Genomic DNA, 10528 nt, shown 5'->3' on the forward strand with positions numbered 1-10528 from the left:
TGACGGCGGACCTTAGGGGGGGCTGTGTGGATTAGGAGATGAGGCAGCTCTGGGCGGGGCATCGACGCAACACGAGGGGCAGGTTGGCTCTCCAGCGGATCGCTAGCGGGGTACGCGGTCGGAGCCGTGGGCTTCCTCATTGTCCAGCGTACCCTGTTATCAGCCGTGGTGACATTGCTGGACGTAAAAAGGCATTGAATCTCAAACCGATCAGATGCAAAAGCATCGCATCGTAATCAATCAAAAGGCTAGATGAAGTGACACAAGTTGTCGCCAAGGCAAAACTACTTATCTGGTGGTATATTCCGGTTTGAGAGGTTCAGAGCATCTTACACAACATCAAGCGTTGAAACACAGGATCCGTTATTGAATGTATTGTTATATCTTCGACAACGTTCTCTATTATTCACAGTTGGGCTAGAAAAAACTCTAGGCTGTCATTTATACACAAAAAACTACACGCTACTCGCTCCCTTAGTATTGAACCGTCTTCTTAATGTTGTCGTAGATTCCTGTAGACACAGAGTCAGTCAGCTTGATCACCGCAACAATGGAACGAGGTCAAACTCACTTGCAACATCCGGAACGTGAAACTTTTCAAATATCAGCGCATTGTGAATGCTCCATCCGGCAACACGGGCTACAGGAGCCTCGAGCCTGTTGAACGTGGCTGCGTTTTCCTGGATGGCGGCAGCAACCTCGGCACCGACGCCCGCATTCACCATGGATTCGTGGACGACCAGTACTCTCCCCGTCTTCTGCACGCTTTCAAACACTGTCTTCTTGTCCCACGGGTAGATGGTGCGCAGGTCAATCAGCTCGACGGAGATGCCCAGATCCTCCTCTGCTTGCTTGATGGCCGCCATGCAGTTGTACAGCGGCTGGCCGTACGAGATGATGGTCACGTCCTTGCCCTCTTTCAGAACCTCGGCCTTGGACAGGGGCAGCTCGTACGGCGCCACGGGGACCTCTTCCACCGCAGCTCGGTACAGGATCTTGGGCTCCATGAAGATGACGGGGTCGTTGCTGCGGATGGCCGCCAGCAGCAGTCCCTTGGCTTGCAACGGCGACCGGGGCATGACGACGCGCATTCCGGGAACGTGCGTGAACAAGGCTTCGGGGGATTGCGAGTGGTACAGGGCGCCGTGACCGACAGTTCCGCAGGGCATGCGAACCGTCATGCCCCCAGCACTCCGGTTGTTGGCGCCCTCGTAGTAGCGCTTCTTTGCGGCCTCGTTGACGATCTGATCAAAGGCGGGGAAGACGTAGTCGGCAAACTGGATCTCGGCAACCGGTCGCATGCCCTCGACAGCCATGCCAATGGCGAAGCCCAGGATGCCCTGCTCCGTCAGCGGCGTGTTGAAGACTCTGTCGGACCCGTGTGTCTCTGCGAGCTTCATGGTGCAGCGAAAGACGCCGCCAAAGGCCACGTCCTCGCCAAACACAGACACCGTCTCGTCCTCGGACAGGGCGATGTTGAGGGCGTCGTTGATGGCCTGGAAGAGGTTCATCTTCTTGGTGGCGCCCTGGCGGACGTCCGCGGGGATCTCGGGGTTCCGCTTGGCAAGGGCAGAGGTGTGAGCCAGTAGAGGCGTTGTCGAGTAGTCAATGGGCAGGTTCAGCCTCGCATTCGGGGGATGTGTGGAATAGCATCGTGCCAGGTTCTTCAACGACGACGCAGACGCAGACGCAGATGAAGATCGAGGAGCTTGGGGGTGCGCCAGCGCTCCCCTTAGGTGACGAACCGCCTGACGCTTCATGGCTGCTGGGTTCAAGTTGCTGGTTGTGGTGAGAGTGACAACTAGAGATGGAGGACCGGAGAAGAACAAAAGAGACACGGGCCAAGAGACATTGCGATTGTCGTGTCTCAAAGCAACTTCTCATCGGTCGTCGTCGGTTTAGACGGAGGGCGATTGCTCGGCTTGCTGCGGCCTGTCGCGGAGAAGCATGGGGTAAAAGCTGGTGGTGGTTTGTCTGGGGTAGTTTGGCGCGGCCTTAGGTAATCTGCCGAGCTGCAGCATCTGCATTCATGTTGTTTCTAAGCCGGGACGGAAGAACTCTACATGTACACAAGGTTAAGTGTTGCCATTGCAGGTATCCTGATGTCTTTAGAAGTAAGTGCCAGGATCTAGGTAGTCACCAATAACGATGATGCAGGGCGTTTGGGCATACGAAGGTAATGTAAGTTGTAGGTAGAGGCAGGATAAGGTACCTACGTGGATCGCGAACTAGGTACCTACCTACCCAATGTAGTATTACGAGTAACCTGGGCATCACTCCAAGACTTCAGCTACTCGTGAACGGAAAATCATCTCAGTACAAAGTATGGGAAATAGAACAGAGTGATTGCCCCGTTGAAGCCCCGGCTGATCCTTGACGTGATCGAATACCAATGATGATTGGGTACCTGAGGGCGCATAGGGGAGATTCCCGATTCGTCTGAGTTCTTCGTATCTGATGCTGTGCCAAGACTCCAGCGGCTCAAACCATCCGGACTATTGCAAGAACAGCGGCACCACCTGGGTAATGTACACCGCATATACTTAGAAGATAGGTATGCTCTAATACATGTTCTGATATTCGGGCCTGATTCAACAGCAATATTGTTCTACATCAGAATAGACCCAGCAGCAGAGGGTATTCTAGATGCAACATTGTCCATGATATGTCACAGCCTCCGTCGCTACTCCGGAACACGGCTTCCGTGCAGTGGTGCCGCCCGGCCGACTTTCCGAGTTGCCCTGCCAACGATCACACCTTGGCAAGAAAAGGAGCGAATCCAATGATTATGAGCACACAAAATCAGCGAGACTGTTTGGCTCAAACCAGGCACTTGCGATCTCAGTGTATGCACGTATTTCGTCTCAAGAGTGTCTATTTTTCTGTCACCACTTGCTTGGGACAATCCAACCCCCTGCAAAGCACATCCCAGTGACGTGTAAACCGATTAGACGGGTGGGTTTTTGACGCTTTGTACGTGCTACCTAGGTACCTTGAGGCGCAGTTCGAATCAAGTTTTGCTATTATTACCCTTTCATTTTCTGTCTAATGTTCCCTTGCTTTTATTCTGCAGCGTTAGCGTTGGAGGAATCGATGCGTCTTCCCAGTTGATGCGTCCTGCATTACACGCGAGAGCCACACAGCTCCGTCACGACATACACGATGAGCGACACCGATATCCCGCGTGCGCATCGCCACCGCAGCGCGCGAGGCGACTCCTCCAGACGAGACCGCGAGAGAACACGAGACAGGGAAAGAGACCGGGAGCGAACACGGGATAGGGACAGAGAAAGAGAAAGAGATGGAGATGGACAAAGAGACAGGTCGCGCAAGCACGAGTCCCGCACGCGGAGAGGCGTCAGCAGCGCCGACGAAGGACGGGCCGACAGACGCAGCAGGTCGCAGTCGCAGTCGCAGTCGCTGTCCGCAGGGGCGCTGGCGCAGCTGAACAAGGACTATGTCAAGCAGCAGAGGCAGGCCGAGCGCGAGCGGAGGAGACGAGAGCGGGAACGCGCGGGCGGACACGAGGAGAGGGAAAGGGAGCGGGCAGAGAGGCAGCAGAGGCGCGAAAGGGAGCGAGAGCGAGAGCGCCAACGGGAGCGCGAGCGCCAACGGCACCCGGGGCCGGAGAGGATACGAGTGCGCGAGAGATCGCCGAGCCCGGACCCGGAGGCGGAGCCGAGCATCGTGCCCAAAAAGTACCGCAAGCCCAGCAAGCAGAAGAAGTCGAGGGTCGTCAGCGGCGCGGCGATGGAGGAGGGCAGGACGAGGGGATGGGGGTTCCGGTTTGGCCATGCTCGCGATGATAGCTACGACAGCCTGAGAAAGGAGGACTTGTACAGCCAGCCGGAGAAGAAGAAGAAGACCAAGATGTCGAAGAGAAAGAAGTGTAGGTGGTACTCTGATGACGAGTCCCCAATGTCGCAAAACTAACTCGGGTGGGCAGGGATCATTGGAGGCATCTGCGCTCTTGTTCTCCTCATCATCATCATTGTGGCCGCCGTGGTGGGCTCAAAGAAGAAGTCTGGCGGCAGCAGCGACAGTCCATCGTCTTCCGCGAGCAACAGCGACGTCCCGACGAAATGGATCAGCACATATCTGGACCCTTCGACCTGGGCGAGCACGGAGGACTTCAACACCACCTTTACCGACGAGATGGTGGGCGGCCTGCCCATCATGGGCCTCTACTCGGACTGGGACGACTCTGCCCAGGCAAACGACAACGTTCCTCCGCTGAACCAAGCGTGGGGAGACTATACGAAGAAGCCTGCCAGAGGCGTCAACTTGGGAGGGTGGCTCTCCATCGAGCCCTTTATCACGCCATCTCTCTTCAACTACCCCCTGAGTGCCGGAATCGTGGACGAGTGGACTCTATGCGCGCATCTCGGGGCCAAGGCCGCGGAGACGATCGAGAACCACTACAACACGTTTGTAGATGAGAGCACGTTCAAGGACATTGCCGACGCTGGACTGGACCACGTCCGGATCCCCTTCTCCTACTGGGCTGTCAAGGTGTATGATGGCGACCAGTACATCTACCGGACCTCGTGGCGATACCTCCTCCGCGGCATCGAATGGGCCAGGAAATACGGGCTCCGAGTCAACCTGGACCTGCACGGCTTGCCGGGGAGCCAAAACGGCTGGAACCACAGCGGTAGACAGGGCCAAATCAACTGGCTCAACGGCACCAACGGAGACCTCAACGCGCAGCGGTCTCTGGACATCCACAACAGCCTCTCGCAGTTCTTCTCGCAGAAGCGATACCAGAACATCATCACGCACTACGGGCTGGCCAACGAGCCCAAGATGACGTATCTCGACCACGACAAGGTGATCAACTGGACGGAGACGGCGTTCAAGCTGGTGCGCAAGAACGGCTACAAGGGGCTGGTCATCTTTGGCGACGGCTTCATGGGCCTGAACAACTGGCAGGGCCTGATGCAGGGCTACGACGGGCTGGTGCTGGACGTGCACCAGTACGTCATCTTCAACGTCAACCAGATCGACTTTACGCACCAGAAAAAGGTGCAGTACGCGTGCGCCGGGTGGACAGAGCAGGCGGAGCAGAGCCAGGACACCAAGACGGGCTACGGGCCGACGCAGTTCGCCGAGTGGTCGCAGGCGGACACGGACTGCGCGCAGTACGTGACCAACGTCGGCCAGGGCAGCCGGTGGGAGGGCACGCTGACGGGCAACGCGAGCACGGCGGTGCTGTCGCCGGGCTGCCCGACCAAGAACAGCCAGTGCTCGTGCGCCCAGGCCAACGCGGACCCCAGCAAGTGGAGCGCCGAGTACAAGAAGTTCCTGTCCATGTTTGCCGAGGCGCAGATGTACAGCTTCGAGAAGGGGCTCGGGTGGTGGTACTGGACGTGGAAGACGGAGAGCTCGCCGCAGTGGAGCTACCAGGCCGGGATGCAGGCGGGCGTCTTGCCGAAGAAGGCGTACGACCGGGACTTTAATTGTGATGTGGAGGTGCCGGACTTTTCCAAGGAGGGATTGCCAGAGTATTACTGAGGAGGAGGAGGAGAGGGTGCGTGTGTGTTTGAACAATACCCTGTTGCTTTTGGTGTTTATAGAGTGCCTGTTTGGTGTATATATATATGTACGGAGTGCTCGATGGTGGCGTTGAGGTCTTTCTTGTGTCGTTTCTCAAAAACAGTTCTATATCGGTGTAGACAAGAGGTGTATATCTGATGAAGAGGAGGATGGAGATGAAAGCATATGACGCAGATAAAGAGCCCCTGACATGTACCTATAATGTGACGATTGTGCCCGTCTTGGCAGCGCTCTGTTATACAACCTCTAATCATGAGAGTACATATGAGGCTCCAGCTACGACGTTCGACAACTGTATTTAGTAATACAGAGTGAGAGCATCAAAGAAGCCTAAAGGCGTATAAACTTAAGAATAAAGAGCGGGATAATACGATACAAAGCTCTGAGAACGCGAAGGGCGAGAGAGCGAGGGCCTTCCGCAGCACCCGCAATAGCCGCCCGCTCCCGGTTGTTGGCGCCCGCCTGGCATGCATCGAGACTTGCTTTGTAATGAAAGGTTTTGTCATCACGGGCCTCGCGAGAGAATGTGACGCAGACTTTTCTGTCGGGTTTCTTTTTGGTTGCCTTGAGAGGGTTTCTGGTCTAGTTTGTGCTTCTGTTTGGTGTGCCAACAAGGCTGACGTACCGGTGTTTGAAGGAGTACAGTATGTACATAGTAGTAGTTGATGTCGCATCGGCCCCTGGTTGTCTTTGAAGCACGTGGCAACAATGGAATAGTAACGTCTTTAGTTGGTTGAGCAGCTGAAGAAGAGAAGTCTGGAATGCAAATGATACATGATGATGGATGGGCTACAATCAACTACGTTGGCCAATGGCTGATTTGATATCCGCCTCGGTAATCTATGGGGAGACCATCGGGCAGCCCGTAGGTACTCAATGACTCCAGAACCATAACATGTCATATCGGGAGGGACCCTAGGGTGATGGGCAGGATGGCATCATCGTGAACTGGGGATGAACGAATAACAAGAGGCTTACATAGTAGCAACCCGACAGAACCAGGAAGATGTCATTTTCCCATTGGGGCATTTATTCCCGCCGAGCGCGGCAGGGAAACTAACATGGATATAGAAAGCGGCCGGGCCTATTGGTGACCTGATTAGGGCGCATCAGATGTCGGCAGTTGCTGTAGCGGGCCGGCCAACTCGTTGAATCATCGAACTTTTCTTCTTCTTTGCCTTGCCTTTGCTCTTCTTCTTAATCGACGTCGTTTTCGGTCTGGTCTGGTCTGGTCTTGCCATCTCGCTCTTCGCCTTTACGTGCTCTCTCCGGGCTGCCAGGGGATCCACCGACGATGCGGAACCTGGACAGGCTGGGCTGATGCTCGAACTAGGTAGGCAAGAGAACTCTCTGCTCGGAGGAGAACTGAATCATCACTATTAGCGGGTGATTGGTAACCATTGGGGATTCATCCTTCGACTTCGTGTGTGCTGTCGTTGATCAGGGTCCTTCTTTGATCCTGCTTCCTCCAAACATCTTATTACCTATCTCCGAAGTGGGTTTTCGGCACGGGAAGCCTCTTTCAACTTCAACTGGATCTAACGGAGACGAAGTTCGGGCACAGATTGCCGGCGAGGGTTTTCCTTCTTCTTCATTGATAATCTGGCTACTGGATGCTATACCGTCACGTCACCTCATTGATATTGTCTCTGGCCATCCGCCGCGTATCGGCCATATAGGCTCAGCCCCCCCCCTGGAGCTATCACTTGAACCTTGCTCACTACGCTAAAAGCATTCACATACCCTCTCATCACGATCTCTGTTACTTTACCTACATCACTTACTCAATCATCCTCTCCCCCCTATCCCGAGGCATTGAAGCACAGACTCACATTGACACACTTTCCAATGACGACAACAGACACGGAGACGGCATCGACGCTGGCGCCCGACATGGCGGACCGCGAAAAGGACCTCCACAACCCCGGCGACGGCGAGGAGGACCTGCGGCGGCTGGGAATGACGCCGCTGTCGACGCGGAGCTCGACGAGGGAGGACCTGGGCCGCACGCGGTCGCAGAACGGCTACGGCGTCGAGGACGAGCGGGACGGCGATGATGCCGCGGCAGAGGCCGGGGCGCAGCCGGAGAAGGATCCGTTCGAGGTCGGGTGGGATGGCGGCGACAACGATCCGCTGTGTCCCCGGAGCTTCAGCAAGGCGCGCAAGTGGATGATTGTGCTGATATGCGCGGTTGGCAGCTTTACAGTGTAAGTGGTTTTTTTTTTTTTTTTTTTTTTTTTTTTTTTTTTACTTTGGGATCTTTGCGTTTGGTGTTGATATGATGTTGAGTCTTGTATGGCGTTTGCTTGTTTGAGACAATGAAGGAGACGGGAACAAGAGACAAGACGGTTGCAATCAGCAAGACATTGATTGTCTTGGTGAAACCAGACTCGAGCTTGCTCATTGTCTCTCAACAACGTCGCCGTGGTCTCACTCACACTCACTCACTCACTCACGATATCAAGCGTCTATCAAGGCAGTTGGCTAACATGAGTCGTCCCCCCCCCTTGACGGAACTCCAGAACATGCGCCAGCTCCATCTACACGTCGACTTACACGCAGATGGAGGCCGAGTTCCACAACGCGCGCGAAATCTCCGACCTGGGCCTGTCGACGTTCGTCCTGGGCATCGCCTTCGGCCCCATGCTGCTGAGCCCCCTGAGCGAGTTCTACGGCCGGCGGCCCGTCTACCTGGTGTCGTGGACCATGTATGTCATCTGGCTGGTGCCCTCGGCCGTGGCGCGCAACGTGGCCACCATGATAGTCGCCCGCTTCTTCGACGGGCTGGCGGGCAGCGCCTTTCTGACCGTGTCGGGCGGCACGACGGGCGACCTGTTCGCCAAGCACGAGCTGCAGCTGCCCATGGCCGTCTTCAGCATCGCGCCCTTTATCGGGCCCAGCATCGGGCCCTTTCTGGGCGGCTTCATCAACTACTTTACGCACTGGCGGTGGACGTACTACGTGCTGCTCATCTGGGCCGGCGTCATGTGGGTGGCCATTGTCCTCCTCGTGCCCGAGACGTACCGTAAGTTTGTGACTCTTTTCAAGTTGTTTGCCTTCTACTAGTACCTAGTACCTACCTACTACCCCCTTTTTCACCCTCATCTTGACAAAACAACAGACCCCATCCTGCTCAGGAACAAGGCCCGCAAGCTGCGCAAGGACACGGGCGACGACCGCTGGATGGCCCCCTCGGAGAAGTCGACCAAGACCGTGTCCCGGGCCATCCTCGTCTCCCTGCAGCGGCCCTTCCAGCTGCTCATCTTCGAGCCCATGTGCCTGCTGCTGTGCCTCTTCTGCGCCATCCTGCTCGGCATCCTCTACCTCTTCTTCGGCGCCTTCCCCCTCGTCTTCTCGACCAACCACGGCTTCAAGCTGTGGCAGATTGGCCTGACCTTCCTGGGCATCGGCGTCGGCATGGTCGTCGCCATGCTGACGGACCCCGTCTGGCACCGCATCCGCCTCCGCCTCATGGCCAGGCTGGAGCGCGAGACGGGCGTCCCGGGCGCCAGCGAGCCCGAGTTCCGGCTGCCGTCGGCCATCGCCGGGTCTGTCCTCGTGCCCGCGGGCCTCTTTATGTTTGCGTGGACGACGTACTCGTCGGTGCCCTGGATCGTGCCCATCGTTGGATCGGGCTTGTTTGGAATGGGGTGAGTCTGTTTCTTCATGCTGCTCTTCCAAGCCACGGTGACGCAGCGTTATGAATAGTGGGAATTTTTACGCTTCTTTCAACGCTCCCCCCCCTGATTCGTCCTGCGCACTCTTTATCCTGCTCTCTCTCTCCTTCGTTGCCCCCTTGCTTCTAGTATTCCCCTCTTCTTTCCCACCCCTTTCAACCCTGTTGATCCTATATTCTCCCAGTGGCCTGCATAATGCTCCTTTTGACATAGCAAGCCTCCTCATTGGATCTTGAATCAGTGGCTGACCGTGTGGTGGACCATTCTTGGCAGCAACCTGCTCGTATTCTCCGGCATCTTTACGTTTCTGGTACGTCCCCTCTTCTCGCAGTGACTCGCCCTTATGCGCTGAGAATCGATTCTCAGCCTTCAAGCTGGACACACCAGGACTGACTGACTGACTGATGGGGGGCTCGCTTTTGCAGGTCGACGCCTATCCCATGTACGCGGCCAGCGCCCTTGCCGCCAATGCCTTTGTGCGCTGTTCGTTCGCAGCCGTGTTTCCGCTGTTTGGCACACAAATGTACAACACGCTCGGCTTCCAGTGGGCGTCGTCGCTGTTGGCGTTTCTGACCTTGGCCATGGTGCCGTTTCCCTACCTCTTCTTCAAGTATGGTAAGAAGATTAGGACAAGGAGCCGATATGCCAAGTCGTAAGATGCGTTGTGGCTGGTTCTAGAGGTACACACGTCTCCTCTTGAGCTGAGAGGGGTTTTTGGTGGAGGGGAGAAGGGGGAGACGTAACAGGACAGCAGGGGGGGGGGGGGGGGGGGGGGGTGCACAAGATGGGCACTGATCGCATGGGGAGGGTAATACTAATGAGAACATGGGACTCTTTCGGGATATTAATCTGTTTTTTTTCTTACCTGTTGCCTTTTGGCGCAAAATATGAGACAAGAGAGCAAAAGGAAGAGAGCGAAGAAAAGAGAGACAAGAGAAAAGAAGGATTGCACTGCCCGAAGGTATCTTCGCTGTCGGATAGGGCACCAGGTCTTGGCTCGATGCCGAGGCTACAAGCATGAGATGAGCGCAATGACGACGAATAAGGTATGACTATATAGACAATGGAGGCTAATTTACAGGAGAGAAAGGAAGAGAATAAACAAGCATAATGGGTCGGTATATCACACCGAGGGGGATCAGCCGTCGAGTAAGAAGAGTCCATTGTTGTGAGAACAGGGATGTGAGTTGCGGGCGTCTGCATGAGCGTCTCTTTGCATGTGTGGCTTTGAGAGAAGAGAGTGTGAGCACGCGTTGGTTGTGGAGGCAAGGGGGTTTATTTAGCATGGCGAGGGA

At 55.7% G+C, this 10528-nt stretch overlaps 3 protein-coding genes across 3 annotated transcripts; 2 read left to right on the forward strand and 1 right to left on the reverse strand.

Moving 5' to 3' along the window:
- Positions 1-474: 474 nt before the first annotated feature.
- Positions 475-1762, reverse strand: TRIREDRAFT_122745 (uncharacterized protein; the record flags this gene model as incomplete). The annotated part of the gene is made up of 2 exons (XM_006966841.1): positions 475-512; positions 572-1762. The coding sequence occupies 2 exons, from the start codon at positions 1758-1760 to the stop codon at positions 475-477; spliced, it is 1227 nt and encodes a 408-aa protein (XP_006966903.1).
- A 1400-nt stretch (positions 1763-3162) lies between these two features.
- Positions 3163-5514, forward strand: TRIREDRAFT_64375 (glycoside hydrolase family 5; the record flags this gene model as incomplete). The annotated part of the gene is made up of 4 exons (XM_006966752.1): positions 3163-3416; positions 3495-3639; positions 3709-3889; positions 3947-5514. The coding sequence occupies 4 exons, from the start codon at positions 3163-3165 to the stop codon at positions 5512-5514; spliced, it is 2148 nt and encodes a 715-aa protein (XP_006966814.1).
- A 2001-nt stretch (positions 5515-7515) lies between these two features.
- TRIREDRAFT_64758 (uncharacterized protein) lies at positions 7516-9889 on the forward strand (the record flags this gene model as incomplete). Its single annotated transcript, XM_006966753.1, has 5 exons — positions 7516-7763; positions 8079-8581; positions 8678-9206; positions 9507-9543; positions 9659-9889. 5 exons carry the CDS (start codon positions 7516-7518, stop codon positions 9887-9889), a joined length of 1548 nt encoding a protein of 515 aa, XP_006966815.1.
- Positions 9890-10528: the final 639 nt, after the last annotated feature.

This window comes from Trichoderma reesei (genome assembly GCF_000167675.1).
Source record: "Trichoderma reesei QM6a unplaced genomic scaffold TRIREscaffold_14, whole genome shotgun sequence".
Classification (NCBI taxonomy): Eukaryota; Fungi; Ascomycota; class Sordariomycetes; order Hypocreales; family Hypocreaceae; genus Trichoderma; species Trichoderma reesei.